Here is a 20,449-nt window from a genome sequence, read left to right on the forward strand (position 1 = left end):
ATTTAAGGATCTGTAATAGAAGTTTAGCATGTTTTCATAATCACAGCTGATCTAGAAGACAATACCAGTGTGTTGCCTTCGGGGACCAGTGAGACGTTCAAGTGAAAGTGAAAAGAAAGCAAGTTGAAAGGATAGAGAGTGTAGAAATGAACGCTGTACTTCCACTCTCATATTAGTGTCACATTTCCTCCAGCAGCTTTGTATGAAACCCTGGAATGAAGACGAGGAGGAAGCACTTTGTTCACCCTGGTTTATTCATCATGGAAAGCTTCAGTGTGTCCACAGATCTCATCAGGGAAGTCTGTTACAGGATCAATGCTTTCATCACACAATCACTTTCTACATGGGATTCTAGATTTCTTTACTAACGTAGAGAAAGAAAACAAAGCATCTGGGATAAAGGAGGTCTGCTGGTTTCTCTCCAAAGAGCCACGCCGAGGAGGAGAAGCAAGATCATAGAAATACATCGCTAGAAATATGAATATAATATGTATACATCGCAGAGCAATTGGGAGGGGGAGAGGAGGAGGAGAGGAGGAGGAGAGGAGGAGAGGGAAGGAAAAGGAGAGGGAGAGGAGGAGGAGAGGAGGAGAGGTGGAGGAGAGGAGGAGGAGAGGAGGGGAGGGGGACAGGGGAGGATGAGGAGAGGGAGAGGAGGAGGTGAGGGAGAGGAGGAGGAGAGGAGGAGGAGGAGAGGAGGAGAGGAGGAGGAGAGGGGGAGAGGAGGAGGAGAGGTGGAGGAGAGGAGGAGAGGTGGAGGAGAGGAGGAGAGGGAAGGAGAAGGAGAGGGAGAGGAGGAGGAGAGGAGGAGGAGAGGGAAGGAGAAGGAGAGGGAGAGGAGGAGGAGGGGGACAGGGGAGGGTGAGGAGAGGGAGAGGAGGAGGTGAGGAGAACAGGAGGAGGTGAGGGGAGAGGAGAGGGAGAGGAGGAGGAGAGGGAGAAGAGGAGGAGAGGGAAAGGAGGTGAGGAGGACAGGAGGAGGTGAGGGGAGAGGGAGAGGGGAGGAGAGGAGTAGGAGGATGTGAGGAGGAGAGGAGGAGAGGAGGAGGAGAGGGAGGAGGGGAGGAGGAGAGGGAGAGGTGGAGGAGAGGAGGAGAGGGAAGGAGAAGGAGAGGGAGAGGAGGAGGAAAGGGACAGGGGAGGATGAGGAGAGGGAGAGGAGGAGGTGAGGAGGACAGGAGGAGGTGAGGGCAGAGGAGAGGGAGAGGAGGAGGAGAGGGAGAGCAGGTGAGGAGGACAGGAGGAGGTGAGGGGGAGTGGAGGAGGAGGTGGAGGGAGAGGAGGAGGGTGGGGGAGGAGAGGGAGAGGTGGAGGGGAGGAGGAGGTGAGTAGGAGGAGGAGGAGGAGGGGGAAAAAGGAGGTGAAGTCATTGAACTCTTAAATGACTTCTGTCTAGTTGAGTTTACAGAACTCACCACTACTTCCATAATAACACATACCGAGTCCAGCATAGAGGGTCTCAGTGAACGTGGTCTGGACTCTGTGGAGGAGAGTCATGGTCTCAGAGACGCTGTAGAAGGACAGAATACCTGCTCTGTGATCCAGGAACACTCCTACTCTGGAGGACTGAGGACCTGAGACGGGAGTTTGAACATCGTTGTACCTGAAGTAATAACTGTTATTGTAACAACATAAAGACCAGGATTTATCATTGCATCCAAACCTACATTGATTCACTCCTCCTGCTCTGCTGATACTCTTGTATGCGACTGATACACCAACTCCATCTCCTCTTTCCACCTCCCAGTAACAACGTCCAGTCACACTTTCTCTACTCAGGACCTGATAACATCCAGTGAATCTGTCTGGGTGACTAGAATAAGACGGGTTTTGACTCCTTGTTGCTTTTCTGTTCCCTTCAGATAATAACAGATATGTGTTTGCTGTGTTTGGATCCAGTGTGATTTCACATGAATATTTCAAGAATCCAGCTCTGGTCTTGGGTTCTGGTTGTGGCAGTAAAACATCCACTTCAGTCCCTGCCAGTGAGACGTTTGTCCATCTGTGTGTCAGAACTTCCTGTAGTCCATCTCTGACTTCTGACAGCGCCGCCGTCACGTCCTCAAAGTAGCGGCGAGGAGGACGGGCGTTGATGCTGGATGAGTGTGTGGACTCACTGAGTGGTGACAGTGACGGGTAGTCGTGTAGAAACTGGTTGTGATCCTCTGTGTGTGAGAGCTTCTCCAGCTCAGCGTCTCTCCTCTTCAGCTCACTGATCTCCTGCTGCAGCTTCTCCTGAAGCTCTCCGACTCGACTCACTTCCCTTTCCTGCTGGGATCTGACCTGCTGCTTCACGTCGGAGCGTCTTCTCTCCATGAGACGGATCAGCTCCGTGAACATCTCCTCACTGTCCTCCACTGCTTTATCAGCAGAGTGGTTGATGGCCTCCACCTCCTGTTGAAGCAGCTTCACATCTTTGTCTCTGTCCTGGATTCTCTGCTGGATGTTTAGTCGACTCCCATCCAGCTCTCTCTGCCTCTCGGTCCTTTCTGCTGCAGCTGAGACTGTGTCGTGGCCTTTATGTTCATCCACAGTGCAGATATAACAGATAGACTGCTGATCAGTACGGCAGAACATCTTCATCACCTCATCATGACGAGAGCACACGTTCTCCTGGAGCTTGTTGGAGGGCTCCACCAGCCGGAGTTCTTAAATGCTGCTGATTCATGATGAGGCTGGAGGTGTTTCTCACAGTAAGAGGCCTGACACACCAGACAGGACTTGAGGGCTTTCAGTTTCCTCCAAGTGCAGGAATCACAGGCCACATCTTCAGGTCCAGCATAGCAGAGACCAGCAGGAGCAGCTTGGAGTCCAGTCCTCTTCAGCTCCTCCACCAGATCTGCCAACATGGTGTTTTTCTACAGGACAGGCCTCGGTATGAAGGTCTGCCTACACTGAGGGCAGCTGTGGATCTCCTTCTCATCCCAGGACCTTCCAATACACTTCATGCAGTAGTTGTGTCCACAGGGAAGAGTCACCGGATCCCTCAGTAGATCCAGACAGATGGGACAAGAGAAGGTCTCCCGGTCCAGCTGAACTGCTTTCTGCGCCATTTCACTTCTCAGCGACGACGACTGTCTGAGTTTCACTTTGTGAGAAGTGCAACTGGTCTGATCCGGTCCTCACACAGTAGATCTGAAGGGGAGGGAACAAGGAAATGGTGTGTGTGTGTGTGTGTGTGTGTAAGAGAGGGAGAGAGAGAGAGCAGAGACAGGAGGGAGGAGTTCCATAAACAAAACACTGCTATCAAACAAATCACAAATACACATCCCCGGCTACAACATCATCAGAAAGGAACGACACACTGGGAATTGAGGAGGAGTTGCAATTCTAATCAGGAAAAACATTGAATTCAGCCAAATTGATAAATAACCCAAAACCCAGCCAAACCACCATCACAGGAACTACCGCCTCACCTACTCCAACTCATAAAACACAGAAGGAAACTGGAGGGAATACATCAGGCTGAGATCACCTCACATCAAAACAGACATAAACAGACTGCAAAACACCAGGAAGAAATAACTCACCCTCCATAAACAGAAAATCTGGAACACCTTCTCCAAAAAAACTCAACCAGGAACCCAAGCAAGTCAACTCTAAATGATATCATTCTAAATCATCCAAACTCTTTCATGGAAGAAATTTGGCTTGGGCCACAGCCAGGAAATCGGACACAGAGAGGGATTGGGTGGCTGAGAAACAAATGTACAGCGCTTGTATGTAAATCAAAATCTGAATATTACTTAAACGAAACATCACATAATCTAAATCATCCTGTTAAATTCTGGAAAACCATCAAATCACTTTCTCCCTCCACTTTATCTAATGAGTTCCAGGTCAAATACGAGTAAATTATAGTTTTATCAACAGGACAGAGATGGTAAATAGCTTTAATACGATTGTTTATTTCTTCAGGTTCTATTTTTAATGAGATTTCTGATTGTAATTTACTAAATCCATCTCCCCATTGAGTGAAGATAGCCGTACCTTTAGCTTTTCTCCAATCCCAAGAAATGAAGTTTTAAAACATCTCAACATAAAAGAGTCTGCAGGGCCTGATGAAGTTGATCCTTTTTTTCCCTAAGTAGCTGCTGAGATTGTTGTTGGCCCATTATTTTATATCTTCAATGTATCATTAGAACAGAATATTGTCCCTGATATTTGGAAATCTGCTCTGGTTGTACCCCTGTTGAAAGGTGGTGATCCAACCAGATTAGATCATTATCGACCAATTTCTAAGCTATCAGTTATAGCCAAAATCTTAGAGTGAAAAGAAAGCAAGTTGAAAGGATAGAGAGTGTAAAGATGAGCGCTGTACTTTGTGGTGTTTGAGGAGGAAACCTCCACCTTCATATTTGTCAGGCTTGGACAAAAGGAGAGGACCCAGATGCAGATAGGAACGGTTTAGACAGGCTTTTATTTCTGAATCAACTTTTGTCTTCTTCAGAAGTAGTGACAAATCAATACTGCTGCAAAACTCTTGACTCGTCTAGAAGACGAGGGCTAAGAAATCAAAAACCAACAAGAAAGCAATTGAACAGAAAACACTCCAACGGAGGAAAAACTTCTAGATCTGCTCTACACTTAGAAAAACACATACGTTATGAAAATTACAAAGAAAGGCGCTCACAAGGAGGATCGAGGTAAACAGGCTACAAACTTAATCTACTCTATTATGCAATATAAAAGGTACAAACCAAAGATCGCTCCACAAGGAGGAAAATCAAAAGGCTGAGAAAAGCTCTACACTGAAACAAAGAAACACTGACCAAAAACTTTATCCAACACAAAATCACTCTTCTTCAGAGGTACAAAAAATGATTACAGAGATACAAACTTGGCGACGAATCTATGGCAAGGCTGTGGTACGGGGCTTGAGGTACTCGACGGGACGAAACACTCTGGCAACGAGACAGGGGAAGACACAGACTATATAAACATCAGGGGAGGGAGCACAGGTGAGAACAATCAGGGATTAGGGGAGACATCAGACTGGTGACACAGGAGGAAGGGCAAGTGACCTGAAATGAGAGGAGAGTTACTTTTCAAAATAAAACATAAAATCCACAAGACAGAAAACCCAAGACAGGACGGCCCTCACCGCGGTGTGACAATATTAGTGTCACATTTCCTCCAGCAGCTTTGTATGAAACCCTGGAATGAAGACGAGGAGGAAGCACTTTGTTCACCCTGGTTTATTCATCATGGAAAGCTTCAGTGTGTCCACAGATCTCATCAGGGAAGTCTGTTACAGGATCAATGCTTTCATCACACAATCATTTTCTACATGGGATTCTAGATTTCTTTACTGTCAAGGATACCCGAGCGGTCGAGGCGCCCAGAATGAGGAGACCCAGTCAAATGATGTTCAGCCCGTGAAATGTCTTTATTTTACCTTCAACACAACAGGTTTAAAGCATATCCTCACTCAACATGATCTTTCCCCAAATGACCCGCTTAAATACCCCCCAGCACCTCCTTTCTCTAATTGGCATGTATCATTACCGTTCCTTCAAGCCATAAACATACAATAAATAAACAAATATTTACTTAAACATCCCTACCCAATATCAACCCAATCTATATAAACACAATCAATATAAACCTGGAAAATCACGTAGACAAAAAATCCTAATCATTTACATATATTTACAATCACCTTTAAAACCCACCAATCAAACTCCCCTCTACCTAATCTCCTCTTGGTTCAACCTGCTCCACCAAGCGGAACTAATAAAATATGTGTGCACCCTCTGGGGACTCCTTTGTCGGGACACACCCTGGGAGGAAGAGAAGCGGCAGGTACGTTTTATGCTTCGCACAATTCCACCCCCTGTTCGCCTGACAGATTATGTTCTCCTACCTACTGAAATCACGGCCCGCTAATCACTGGCTTTCTGTCCTACCAGGTGAAAACCGCTAATCCTGCAACCCTCATGTCAATAAACAATTTACCATTAGCTGTGTGTGCGCGTCTCATTCCACCTGTGTATCTAGCTCTACACACCCGTCTGATTTATGGCCGACGTAGCGGCAGTCCGTCGTCACATTTACTAACGTAGAGAAAGAAAACAAAGCATCTGGGATAAAGGAGGTCTGCTGGTTTCTCTCCAAAGAGCCACGCAGAGGAGGAGAAGCAAGATCATAGAAATACAACTCTAGGAATATTCATAAACCATTCAGAGCACAGAGACATCTGGGAGGGGGAGAGGAGAGGAGAAGGAGGTGAGGTGGAGGAGAGGAGGAAGGTGGGGAGAGTAGATGAGGAGAGGTGGAGGGGAGGAGGATGGTGGGGGACAGGAGAGGAGAGGGGAGAAGAGGAGGGGGAGAGGAGAAGGGGGTGAGGAGGAGGGGGATGGGGAGCATGGGTGAGAGGGAGAGGAAATGGGGGAGGTTAGGAGGTTGAGATGAGCAGGAGGAGGAGGAGGGGGAGAGAAGAAGGAGGTGAAGTCATTGAACTCTTAAATGACTTCTGTCTAGTTGAGTTTACAGAACTCACCATTGTCTCCATAATAATACACACCGAGTCCAGCATAGAGGGTCTCAGTGAACGTGGTCTGGACTCTGTGGAGGAGAGTCATGGTCTCAGAGACGCTGTAGAAGGACAGAATACCTGCTCTGTGATCCAGGAACACTCCTACTCTGGAGGACCGAGGACCTGAGACGGGAGTTTGAACACCGTTGTACCAGAAGTTATATCTGTTATTGTAACATTCTAAAGACCAGGATTTGTCATTGCATCCAAACCTACATTGTTTCCCTCCTCCTGCTCTGCTGATACTCTTGTATGCGACTGATACACCAACTCCATCTCCTCTTTCCACCTCCCAGTAACAACGTCCAGTCACACTTTCTCTACTCAGGACCTGATAACATCCAGTGAATCTGTCTGGGTGACTAGAATAAGACTGGTTTTGACTCATTAATGTTGCTTTTCTGTTCCCTTCAGATAATAACAGATATGTGTTTGCTGTGTTTGGATCCAGTGTGATTTCACATGAATATTTCAAGAATCCAGCTCTGGTCTTGGGTTCTGGTGGTGGCAGTAAAACATCCACTTCAGTCCCTGCCAGTGAGACGTTTGTCCATCTGTGTGTCAGAACTTCCTGTAGTCCATCTCTGACTTCTGACAGCGCCGCCGTCACGTCCTCAAAGTAGCGGCGAGGAGGACGGGCGTTGATGCTGGATGAGTGTGTGGACTCACTGAGTGGTGACAGTGACGGGTAGTCGTGTAGAAACTGGTTGTGATCCTCTGTGTGTGAGAGCTTCTCCAGCTCAGCGTCTCTCCTCTTCAGCTCACTGATCTCCTGCTGCAGCTTCTCCTGAAGCTCTCCGACTCGACTCACTTCCCTTTCCTGCTGGGATCTGACCTGCTGCTTCACGTCGGAGCGTCTTCTCTCCATGAGACGGATCAGCTCCGTGAACATCTCCTCGCTGTCCTCCACTGCTTTATCAGCAGAGTGGTTGATGGCCTCCACCTCCTGTTGGAGCAGCTTCACATCTTTGTCTCTGTCCTGGATTCTCTGCTGGATGTTTAGTCGACTCCCATCCAGCTCTCTCTGCCTCTCGGTCCTTTCTGCTGCAGCTGAGACTGTGTCGTGGCCTTTATGTTCATCCACAGTGCAGATATAACAGATAGACTGCTGATCAGTACGGCAGAACATCTTCATCACCTCATCATGACGAGAGCACATGTTCTCCTGGAGCTTGTTGGAGGGCTCCACCAGCCGGTGTTTCTTAAATGCTGCTGAGTCATGATGAGGCTGGAGGTGTTTCTCACAGTAAGAGGCCTGACACACCAGACAGGACTTGAGGGCTTTCAGTTTCCTCCCAGTGCAGAAATCACAGGCCACATCTTCAGGTCCAGCATAGCAGAGACCAGCAGGAGCAGCTTGGAGTCCAGTCCTCTTCAGCTCCTCCACCAGATCTGCCAACATGGTGTTTTTCTGCAGGACAGGCCTCGGTATGAAGGTCTGCCTACACTGAGGGCAGCTGTGGATCTCCTTCTCATCCCAGAAGCTTCCAATACACTTCATGCAGTAGTTGTGTCCACATTGAAGAGCCACCGGATCCTTCAGTACACTCTCAGAAAATAAGGTAGATCTTTGTACCTTTAGGGGTACAAAGGCTTGTCACTGGGGCAGTACCCTCTAAGGTACAGACGCGGTACCCTTGACAGTGGGTACTTATTTGTACCCTTGTGGTTTGTACCCTATAGGGACCAGTCTTGTACCTCCGGTGACAATTTTGTACCTTTATAAACAGGTAGAAAAATGGACCTAAAGGGGTACACACGTGGACCTTTATAAAAGGGTACACACGTGGACCTTAATAAAATGGCTTTTACAGGGTAAAATCACACAGACACACACACACACACACACACACACACACACACACACACACACACACGTCATTTTTAACAAAACATTAAATCCTTCTCATTTCTACAACTCATTTAATTTGTAAAGATGTTTTTAAACACATGTCATTTTTAACAAAACATTAAATCCTTCTTTTCACAATTCAATTAATTTGTGAAGATGTTTTTAAACACATGTCATTTTTAACAAAAATTGAATCCTTCTCATTTTCACAATTCCATTAATTTGTGAAGATGTTTTTAAATACGTCAGTTTTTAACAAAACATTACATCCTTCTCATTTTCTAAAACACATGTCAAATGGAATGCAAGTGAGTTGTATGAGAAAACATCCTTCTGACATTTTCACATTCACAATGTGTTTTTGAATAATTTCCTTTTCAAAAACAATGTCGAACTGTAACATATAAACTATTATCTACAGAGTAAGTGTCATTTGCCTGGAAGTCCATTTCATCTCCTGGTTTCAGTAAAGTCCATTCTCCATCTACCTTGACACTGTATGCGTGAAAGTGACAGTCATACGACAGAGGAACCAACATTTTTCCACAAAGGATCCACATTGTGTCTATGTTAAAAATATACTTGATTTGCCAAAATAGCGGAATTCCCTCTGAATGCAGTACATCTATGACAAATACATCTCCGATGGCATACTTGACATTGTTGACTGTTACTTCAGACACACGTTGGATAGCTTTGTCTGTAAAATCTACATTACAGAGGTTGGGATTCACTGTCAGGGCTCTCTGCAGTTCCACAGGTAGAGATAAAAATGGAGTGGTCACACTTTTACCAGGCACTTTTTCACAACTCTCTTACATTTTCACTTACGCCAGTGAGTGTCCTTAAGAAAGGATACTTCTTAACAGTGTCTTCAACAGTCATGCAATCTGCAATCTCCTTTTGGCGCCATGCAAAGGTTTGCTGCATACGGTCTCGTACAATCAGCATGTCTGGTTGCAACTTCTCATACTGGCTATGCAAGACCTTTACATGAGCCTCAATGGAGGATGGATCCTCGCCAAGAATGCTTGAAGCCTAAAGAAAGAATGAGGGTCATAAGCACACATCTGACCCAAAACTGAATACTAAATTGTAATGAGTAATTCTATTTTTGTCGAATTAACCAATCTTAACAGACCTGATAAATACAAAACTGTGAAAAAGAAAATACAACAGACACTTCCCAACTGCTTTAATAGAGTTGACAGAGTTGGCAGCTTTTCCTGTCTTTTTTTTAAAAGTTTGTTTGACACAAAACCTCACTTTCTCCTGGTTTTTATTTTTTGGGAAAATACAATTTTAATGCCTGAATGTTGCTCATTAAAAGCAGGTCCAATATGAGTCAGTCTGTATCGTCAGGATTCAGCACCTTGCCACACTGTGTGTGTGTGTGTGTGTGTGTGTTCTTCTTACAGTCAATATTATATCACAATCACAGTACTGACTTGATAATGTATAAGCAATTTCTCATTATCCACAAATCTAGATACAAAACCTTTACTTCTTTTATTTCAAGGCTACTCAACCATAGCCCAACTTAAAATCTACCCTAAATAGATGAGGAAAAAGTAAAACCTTCAGTAAAATTAACATTTTTATTGAACCTTTTTTTTTATTTGGCCTAACAGCCGTTTTTATACAGAGCACCGAGGCGCCAATCTGGTCCTTTTGGCGCCTCGGTCAGCGTTTTTATACAGAGGGCGGCAAATCGGGGGTCTGTTTTGGTCCGCCGATTTTCCGCCTCGGAGGGTACACTTATTTGCGCCTCGAGTTCTGTATAAAAGCGAGGCGGAAATGTGGCGGCCCGTGGTTGAGGTGGGCGGAGGTGTTAATGACCTTCACTGCTGTGACCTACAGCCGAGGAGTTTTAAAACCAGGAAACAGCTGATCACAGCAGTCAGTCCATCACTTCATCCGAGGACATTAAGATGAGCAGCTGGACAGCCGCTGAGATCCGGGAGATGCAGCGTCTCCTCGGTCTCAGCGGCTGTTTGGTTGCGTTAGCTTGTTGTTTTAGCGCAAGCTAGGGACAGACGCTACTTTCAAATTAAAAGCCCCGTGCAAAGAGCCCAGTTCTAAACACTGATAGGCTGCAATGTAAAGCTCTTATTTAGAAGACAAATTCGTTGCCCCCGTTCAGGCGCAACTTCCTGCCTCACGTCACGTCACATGTTTACGCCGACACCAGAGGAGGCTTTTGGAAAAGGAGGAATATTACACCCCGGTTTTATACAGAGGGTATAGGTAATGTGCCGCCCTTACCTTGGAGCAAATGTACCACCTTCTCTGTATAAAAAGGGCTACTGTCTCCTGATCAGAGGAGGCTGGTCCATAGAGGCAGAGGAAGTTGGTCCTCCTCTATATTTGAGAGGCAAGAGGAAGATCTTTTTTTTTTTTCAAGAAAGAGTAATTGGTTGAAATAAATCATTACCAAATCTCAGTATCATTTCAAAATATCATATATATATATTATATAAAATCCACTTAAAGGGGTTCAACCACGACTCCTGTGGATGGAGGAGACAGAGCAGTCTGTGAGAGGAGCAGGGAGCAGGAGGGGGGAGGCGAGAGGAGGAAAGAGGGCTTCTGTCCTCGGTGGGAGGGACTTCCTGCCATACACACAATGCATTTAGGATTTTTTCATGCTGATCTATGATTGGCTAAGACACGTAAAATGACGCGCTAATGGAGGACGTCCTCCCTTAGCAAGATTGACAGCAGGTTGGTCCAATAACAGTTCCCAGTTACAGCTTTCACTGCCAGCCATGCTTGGACAAGAAATATGCAGGTTTCAGCGATATTGGAACCGGTTTCAAAGGAAATATAATTAAAATTCTGAAAGAAAAAATCTGTTCAGAGAAATCAGAGAGTTAGCAGCACTTTTGGGTCACCAATAGCTACAGTAGTGCAGTGGGTAGAGCAGTCACCTGCCATGCAGGTGACTTGGGATCGAATCCTATATTGGATACACATTGGTATATTTTTTGGTCTTGTATATTAGCCCATTGTGTATTATTAGCCACTACTAGATAAGTAGTTGACTTGTATAAAATAACACAACACCGTGGACTGGTTTTCCTCCTGTCCTCACAAAAATTTTTCGTGTCACCAGCCGCTACTGCTCCTGATATTTTACCTTAACATTTAGAAGAAAAGGTACATATATGCCCCCTCCTTGAACCGACACCTTACCGTGGTGGAGGGGTTTGAGCACCTGAATGATCCTAGGAGCTATGTTGTCCGGGGCTTAATGCCCCTGGTAGGGTCTCCCAAGGCAAACAGGTCCTAGGTGACAGGTCAGACTAAGAGCGGTTCCAAAGCCCCTAATGAAGAAGTTAAAATCGAGGAAGTTCACGTCGCCCGGATTGGCGTCACCGGGGCCCCACCCTGGAGCCAGGCCCGGGGTTGGGGCTCGCAGGCGAGCGCCTGGTGGCCGGGTCTGTGCCCACGGGACCCGGCCGGGCACAGCCCGAAAGAGCGACGTGGGCCCGCCCTCCTGTAGGCCCACCACCCGCAGGAGGGTTCAGAAGGGGCCGGTGCGGTGGGATTTGGGTGGCTGTCCTGGGCGGGTGCCCCGGCGACCCAATCCCCGGACGGTGACTCTAGCCATGGGGACATGGAATGTCACCTCACTGGGGGGTAAAGAGCCTGAGCTAGTGCGGGAGGTAGAGCGCTACCGGCTACAGGTAGTCGGGCTCACCTCCACGCACAGTCTGGGCTCTGGAACCCAACTCCTTGAGAGAGGCTGGACTCTCTTCTACTCTGGAGTTGCCCGCGGTGAAAGGCGCCGAGCTGGTGTGGGCTTGCTCATAGCCCCCCAGCTCAGCCGCCATGTGTTGGAGTTTTCCCCGGTGAACGAGAGGGTCGTTTCCCTGCGCCTTCGGGTCGGGGATAGGTCTCTCACTGTTGTTTCGGCCTATGGGCCAAACAGCAGTGCAGAGTACCCGGCCTTCTTGGAGTCCTTGGGAGGGGTACTTGAGAGTGCTCCAACCGGGGACTCCATTGTTTTACTGGGGGACTTCAACGCTCACGTGGGCAACGACAGTGTTACCTGGAGGGGCGTGATTGGGAGGAACGGCCTCCCCGATCAGAACCCGAGTGGGGTTCTGTTATTGGACTTCTGTGCTGGTCACGGTTTGTCCATAACGAACACCATGTTCAAACATAAGGGTGTCCATCAGTGCACATGGCACCAGGACACCCTAGGCCGGAGGTCAATGATCGACTTCGTGGTTGTGTCATCTGACCTCCGGCCGTATGTTTTGGACACTCGGGTGAAGAGAGGGGCTGAGCTGTCAACTGATCACCACCTGGTGGTGAGTTGGATCCGCTGGCAGGGGAGGAAGCTGGACAGACTTGGCAGACCTAAACGCGTTGTGAGGGTCTGCTGGGAACGTCTGGTGGAACCCTCTGTCAGGGAGGTCTTCAACTCCCACCTCCGGGAGAGCTATGACCAGATCCCGAGGGAGGCTGGGGACATTGAGTCCGAATGGACCTTGTTCTCTGCTTCCATTGTTGACGCGGCTGTTCGAAGCTGTGGCCGTAAGGTCTCCGGTGCCTGTCGTGGTGGCAATCCCCGAACCCGGTGGTGGACACCGGAAGTAAGGGATGCTGTCAAGCTGAAGAAGGAGTCCTACCGAACCTGGTTGGCTCGGGGGACTCCCGAGGCAGCTGACGGGTACCGGCAGGCCAAGCGTGCTGCAGCACGGGCGGTCGCTGAAGCAAAAGTTCGGGTCTGGGAAGAGTTCGGGGAGGCCATGGAGGAGGACTATCGGTCGGCCTCGAGGAAATTCTGGCAAACCATCCGGCGCCTCAGGAAGGGGAAGCAGCCCTCCACCAACACTGTTTACGGTGGAGGTGGGGAGCTGCTGACTTCGACTGGGGATATCGTCGGGCGGTGGAAGGAATACTTCGAGGATCTCCTCAACCCCACTGACACGTCTCCCATTGGGGAAGCAGAGGCTGGAGACTCAGAGGTTCATCCACCCATCACACGGGCTGAAGTCACCGAGGTAGTTAAGAAGCTCCCCGGTGGCAAGGCACCGGGGGTGGATGAGATCCACCCTGAGTACCTCAAGTCTCTGGATGTTGTGGGGCTGTCTTGGTTGACACGTCTCTGCAACATCGCGTGGCAGTCGGGGACAGTGCCTCTGGACTGGCAGACCGGGGTGGTGGTCCCTCTATTCAAAAAGGGGGACCGGAGGGTGTGTTCCAACTATCGGGGGATCACACTTCTCAGCCTCCCCGGGAAAGTCTATTCCAGGGTGCTGGAGAGGAGAATTAGGCCGATAGTCGAACCTCGGATTCAGGAGGAACAATGCGGTTTTCGTCCTGGCCGTGGAACACTGGACCAGCTCTATACCCTCCGCAGGCTGCTCGAGGGTTCATGGGAGTTTGCCCAACCAGTCCACATGTGTTTTGTGGACTTGGAGAAGGCATTCGACCGTGTCCCTCGTGGCATTCTGTGGGAGGTACTTCGGGAGTACGGGGTCGGGGGCCCTCTGCTAAGGGCTGTTCGGTCCCTGTATGACCGGAGTAGGAGCTTGGTTCGCATTGCCGGCAGTAAGTCAGACCTGTTCCAGGTGCATGTTGGACTCCGGCAGGGCTGCCCTTTGTCACCGGTCCTGTTCATTATTTTTATGGACAGGATTTCTAGGCGCAGCCGTGGGCCGGAGGGGATCTGGTTCGGGAGCCACTGGATTTCATCCCTGCTTTTTGCGGACGATGTGGTCTTGTTGGCTCCTTCGAGCCAGGACCTCCAGCATGTCCTGGGGCGGTTTGCAGCCGAGTGTGAAGCAGCCGGGATGAGGATTAGCACCTCCAAATCTGAGGCCATGGTTCTCGACCGGAAAAAGGTGGCTTGCTCCCTCCAGGTCGGGGGGGAGTTCCTGCCTCAAGTGGAGGAGTTTAAGTATCTTGGGGTCTTGTTCACGAGTGAGGGAAGGATTGAACGCGAGATTGACAGGCGGATCGGTGCAGCGGCTGCAGTAATGCGGTCGCTGTATCGGTCCGTCGTGGTAAAGAGAGAGCTAAGCCGAAAGGCGAAGCTCTCGGTTTACCGGTCAATCTACGTTCCTACCCTCACCTATGGTCATGAACTTTGGGTCATGACCGAAAGAATAAGATCCCGGATACAAGCGGCCGAAATGAGCTTCCTCCGCAGGGTGGCGGGGCGCTCCCTTAGAGATAGGGTGAGGAGCTCCGTCACACGGGGGGAGCTCGGAGTAGAGCCGCTGCTCCTCCACATCGAGAGGAGCCAGTTGAGGTGGCTCGGGCATCTGTATCGGATGCCCCCTGGACGCCTCCCTCGGGAGGTGTTCCAGGCATGCCCCACCGGGAGGAGACCCCGAGGAAGACCCAGGACACGCTGGAGTGACTATGTCACCCGGCTGGCCTGGGAACGCCTTGGGGTCCTCCCGGAGGAGCTAGGGGAAGTGTCCGGGGAGAGGGAAGTCTGGGCGTCCCTGCTCAGGCAGCTGCCCCCGCGACCCGGTAGCGGATAAGCGGAAGAAAATGGATGGATGGATGGTACATATATGTACCTTTAACTGCTTAGGAACATATAAGTACCTTTTGGCCCTCAAAAGGGTACTTATAGGTACCTTAAGGTCCAATAATTAGCCCCAGGGGGTACATTAGTGTAGATTGTACCTTGGGGGACAGAAATGGACTCCTACCGTACCCCTATTTCTGAGAGTGTAGATCCAGACAGATGGGACAAGAGAAGGTCTCCTGATCCAGCTGAACTGCTTTCTGTGCCATTTCACCTCTCAGTGACGACGACTGTCTGAGTTTCACTTTGTGAGAAGTGCAACTGATCTGATCCGGTCCTCACACAGTAGATCTGAAGGGGAGGGAACAAGGAAATGGGGTGTGTGTGTGTGTGTGTGTGTGTGTGTGCGTGTGTGTAAGAGAGGGAGAGAGAGAGAGCAGAGACAGGAGGGAGGAGTTCTCTAGTTGCGACTCATTCCAGGAAGAGGAGCGGAACTTTGGCTGCAGTCGAAAAGTTATTGTTGGTTCTATAAAAAGCTGGTTCACTGACCGGCTTCAGGTCCAGCAGCTCCTCCTTCCTGCTGCTGTAAAAATCAACTCTGCTCTGTAAACCAACAGACCAACACTGTGTTATAATGTGTTCAGTTCATTTTGAATGTGGACAGTCAGGTCACAAATATGATTTATCTTTCAAGGTCGGAACTGACTTAAAAAAAAAGTAATCTAGGCTTCCAGTCACAAGAGTATATATATGATATGATGAGAAGTTTTTCATTGTTTGAGTTAGAGAGAAGGGGTTGGATGTGTTTCACTCCTTTTTGGAGATTTAATATTTGTGCATGTTGATTATGAATGTTGTTCATAATTGTTGCGTCAAAGAACAGTTTGAGCATTGAGACCAGCAGCTGTAAAAGAACTCCAGGCCTGAAGGGGGCAGAGAGAACACACACAATGGCGGACCCAACCTTCAACCAGTGCTTCCGGAGGGACTGCATTTACCTGCGCACCTCTAAACAAGCATGGGTATAAAATGTTTGAAGTGAGCCTAGCGACCCTTGCTCCTTATGTGTATATCAGGGACCATTGCGTATCTCTCTCAGAACTCATCCACCTGCTGAACGACAAGTCTCCGTCGCTTCCATAAACAAAACACTGCTATCAAACAAATCACAAATACACATCCCCGGCTACAACATCATCAGAAAGGAACGACACACTGGAAATTGAGGAGGAGTTGCAATTCTAATCAGGAAAAACATTGAATTCAGCCAAATTGATAAATAACCCAAAACCCAGCCAAACCACCATCACAGGAACTACCGCCTCACCTACTCCAACTCATAAAACACAGAAGGAAACTGGAGGGAATACATCAGGCTGAGATCACCTCACATCAAAACAGACATAAACAGACTGCAAAACACCAGGAAGAAATAACTCACCCTCCATAAACAGAAAATCTGGAACATCTTCTCCAAAAAAACTCAACCAGGAACCCAAGCAAGTCAACTCTAAATGATATCATTCTAAATCATCCAAACTCTTTCATGGAAGAAATTTGGCTTGGGCCACAGCCAGGAAATCGGACACAGAGAGGGATTGGGTGGCTGAGAAACAAATGTACAGCGCTTGTATGTAAATCAAAATCTGAATATTACTTAAACGAAACACATCACATAATCTAAATCATCCTGTTAAATTCTGGAAAACCATCAAATCACTTTCTCCCTCCACTTTATCTAATGAGTTCCAGGTCAAATATGAGTAAATTATAGTTTTATCAACAGGACAGAGATGGTAAATAGCTTTAATACGATTGTTTATTTCTTCAGGTTCTATTTTTAATGAGATTTCTGATTGTAATTTACTAAATCCATCTCCCCATTGAGTGAAGATAGCCGTACCTTTAGCTTTTCTCCAATCCCAAGAAATGAAGTTTTAAAACATCTCGACATAAAAAAGTCTGCAGGGCCTGATGCAGTTGATCCTTTTTTTCCTAAGTAGCTGCTGAGATTGTTGTTGGCCCATTAGCTTATATCTTCAATGTATCATTAGAACAGAATATTGTCCCTGATATTTGGAAATCTGCTCTGGTTGTACCCCTGTTGAAAGGTGGTGATCCAACCAGATTAGATCATTATCGACCAATTTCTAAGCTATCAGTTATAGCCAAAATCTTAGAGTGAAAAGAAAGCAAGTTGAAAGGATAGAGAGTGTAAAGATGAGCGCTGTACTTTGTGGTGTTTGAGGAGGAAACCTCCACCTTCATATTAGTGTCACATTTCCTCCAGCAGCTTTGTATGAAACCCTGGAATGAAGACGAGGAGGAAGCACTTTGTTCACCCTGGTTTATTCATCATGGAAAGCTTCAGTGTGTCCACAGATCTCATCAGGGAAGTCTGTTACAGGATCAATGCTTTCATCCACACAATCACTTTCTACATGGGATTCTAGATTTCTTTACTGTCAAGGATACCCGAGCGGTCGAGGCGCCCAGAATGAGGAGACCCAGTCAAATGATTTTCAGCCCGTGAAATGTCTTTATTTTACCTTCAACACAACAGGTTTAAAGTATATCCTCACTCAACATGATCTTTCCCCAAATGACCCGCTTAAATACCCCCCAGCACCTCCTTTCTCTAATTGGCATGTATCATTACCGTTCCTTCAAGCCATAAACATACAATAAATAAACAAATATTTACTTAAACATCCCTACCCAATATCAACCCAATCTATATAAACACAATCAATATAAACCTGGAAAATCACGTAGACAAAAAATCCTAATCATTTACATATATTTACAATCACCTTTAAAACCCACCAATCAAACTCCCCTCTACCTAATCTCCTCTTGGTTCAACCTGCTCCACCAAGCGGAACTAATAAAATATGTGTGCACCCTCTGGGGACTCCTTTGTCGGGACACACCCTGGGAGGAAGAGAAGCGGCAGGTACGTTTTATGCTTCGCACAATTCCACCCCCTGTTCGCCTAACAGATTATGTTCTCCTACCTACTGAAATCGCGGCCCGCTAATCACTGGCTTTCTGTCCTACCAGGTGAAAACCGCTAATCCTGCAACCCTCATGTCAATAAACAATTTACCATTAGCTGTGTGTGCGCGTCTCATTCCACCTGTGTATCTAGCTCTACACACCCGTCTGATTTATGGCTGACGTAGCGGCAGTCCGTCGTCACATTTACTAACGTAGAGAAAGAAAACAAAGCATCTGGGATAAAGGAGGTCTGCTGGTTTCTCTCCAAAGAGCCACGCAGAGGAGGAGAAGCAAGAACTTAGAAATACAACTCTGGGAATATTCATAAACCATTCAGAGCACAGAGACATCTGGGAGGGGGAGAGGAGAGGAGAAGGAGGTGAGGTGGAAGAGAGGAGGAAGGTGGGGAGAGTAGATGAGGAGAGGTGGAGGGGAGGAGGATGGTGGGGGACAGGAGAGGAGAGGGGAGAAGAGGAGGGGGAGAGGAGAAGGGGGTGAGGAGTAGGGGGATGGGGAGCATGGGTGAGAGGGAGAGGAAATGGGGGAGGTTAGGAGGTTGAGATGAGCAGGAGGAGGAAGAGGGGGAGAGAAGGAGAGGGAGAGGAAAGGAAGAGGAGGAGGGTGGGGGAGGAGAAGAGGGGGAAAGAGGGAGGGGAGGTGGGAATGGAGAGGAAATGGGGGAGGTGGGGAGGTTGAGATGAGCAGGAGGAGGAGGAGGGGGAAAAAGGAGGTGAAGTCATAGAACTCTTAAATGACTTCTGTCTAGTTGAGTTTACAGAACTCACCATTGTCTCCATAATAATACACACCGAGTCCAGCATAGAGGGTCTCAGTGAATGTGGTCTGGACTCTGTGGAGGAGAGTCATGGTCTCAGAGACGCTGTAGAAGGACAGAATACCTGCTCTGTGATCCAGGAACACCCCTACTCTGGAGGACCGAGGACCTGAGACGGGAGTTTGAACACCGTTGTACCAGAAGTTATATCTGTTATTGTAACATTCTAAAGACCAGGATTTGTCATTGCATCCAAACCTACATTGTTTCCCTCCTCCTGCTCTGCTGATACTCTTGTATGCGACTGCTACACCAACTCCATCTCCTCTTTCCACCTCCCAGTAACAACGTCCAGTCACACTTTCTCTACTCAGGACCTGATAACATCCAGTGAATCTGTCTGGGTGACTAGAATAAGACTGGTTTTGACTCATTAATGTTGCTTTTCTGTTCCCCTCAGATAATAACAGATATGTGTTTGCTGTGTTTGGATCCAGTGTGATTTCACATGAATATTTCAAGAATCCAGCTCTGGTCTTGGGTTCTGGTTGTGGCAGTAAAACATCCACTTCAGTCACTGCCAGTGAGACGTTTGTCCATCTGTGTGTCAGAACTTCCTGTAGTCCATCTCTGACTTCTGACAGCGCCGCCGTCACGTCCTCAAAGTAGCGGCGAGGAGGACGGGCGTTGATGCTGGATGAGTGTGTGGACTCACTGAGTGGTGACAGTGACGGGTAGTCGTGTAGAAACTGGTTGTGATCCTCTGTGTGTGAGAGCTTCTCCAGCTCAGCGTCTCTCCTCTTCAGCTCACTGATCTCCTGCTGCAGCTTCTCCTGAAGCTCTCCGACTCGACTCACTTCCCTTTCCTGCTGGGATCTGACCTGCTGCTTCACGTCGGAGCGTCTTCTCTCCATGAGACGGATCAGCTCCGTGAACATCTCCTCGCTGTCCTTCACTGCTTTATCAGCAGAGTGGTTGATGGCCTCCACCTCCTGTTGGAGCAGCTTCACATCTTTGTCTCTGTCCTGGATTCTCTGCTGGATGTTTAGTCGACTCCCCTCCAGCTCTCTCTGCCTCTCGGTCCTTTCTGCTGCAGCTGAGACTGTGTCGTGGCCTTTATGTTCATCCACAGTGCAGATATAACAGATAGACTGCTGATCAGTACGGCAGAACATCTTCATCACCTCATCATGACGAGAGCACATGTTCTCCTGGAGCTTGTTGGAGGGCTCCACCAGCCGGTGTTTCTTAAATGCTGCTGATTCATGATGAGGCTGGAGGTGTTTCTCACAGTAAGAGGCCTGACACACCAGACAGGACTTGAGGGCTTTCAGTTTCCTCCAAGTGCAGGAATCACAGGCCACATCTTCAGGTCCAGCATAGCAGAGACCAGCAGGAGCAGCTTGGAGTCCAGTCCTCTTCAGCTCCTCCACCAGATCTGCCAACATGGTGTTTTTCAGCAGGACAGGCCTCGGTATGAAGGTCTGCCTACACTGAGGGCAGCTGTGGATCTCCTTCTCATCCCAGGACCTTCCAATACACTTCATGCAGTAGCTGTGTCCACAGGGAAGAGCCACCGGATCCCTCAGTAGATCCAGACAGATGGGACAAGAGAAGGTCTCCCTGTCTAGCTGAACTGCTCTCCTCGCCATTTCACCTCACAGCGACGACGACTGTCTGAGTTTCACTCAGTTTGACCTGGTTGGTTACACCTGTTCTCACGCAGAGCTGAAAGGGAGGGAACAAGGAAGTGTGTGTATGTGTGTGTGTGTGAGAGAGAAAGAGAGA

The 20,449-nt window shown here is 48.2% G+C and overlaps 1 protein-coding gene and 1 pseudogene across 2 annotated transcripts; both read right to left on the reverse strand.

The window, feature by feature from the left end:
• Window positions 1-236: 236 nt before the first annotated feature.
• On the reverse strand, window positions 237-3,111 carry LOC311009807 (E3 ubiquitin/ISG15 ligase TRIM25-like; annotated as a pseudogene). Its single transcript has one exon. The product of its transcript is annotated as an E3 ubiquitin/ISG15 ligase TRIM25-like (transcript).
• Window positions 3,112-4,613: 1,502 nt separating this feature from the next.
• LOC311010057 (uncharacterized protein) lies at window positions 4,614-20,324 on the reverse strand. Its single transcript, XM_084004538.1, has 2 exons — window positions 18,652-20,324; window positions 4,614-8,114 (listed from the first exon to the last, which is right to left on the reverse strand). The coding sequence occupies exons 1-2, from the start codon at window positions 20,311-20,313 to the stop codon at window positions 6,480-6,482; spliced, it is 3,297 nt and encodes a 1,098-aa protein (XP_083860664.1). The 5' UTR covers window positions 20,314-20,324; the 3' UTR covers window positions 4,614-6,479.
• Between the last annotated feature and the right edge of the window lie 125 nt (window positions 20,325-20,449).

This window comes from Eutrigla gurnardus (genome assembly GCF_963514095.1).
Source record: "Eutrigla gurnardus genome assembly, chromosome: 24".
Taxonomy (NCBI): Eukaryota; Metazoa; Chordata; class Actinopteri; order Perciformes; family Triglidae; genus Eutrigla; species Eutrigla gurnardus.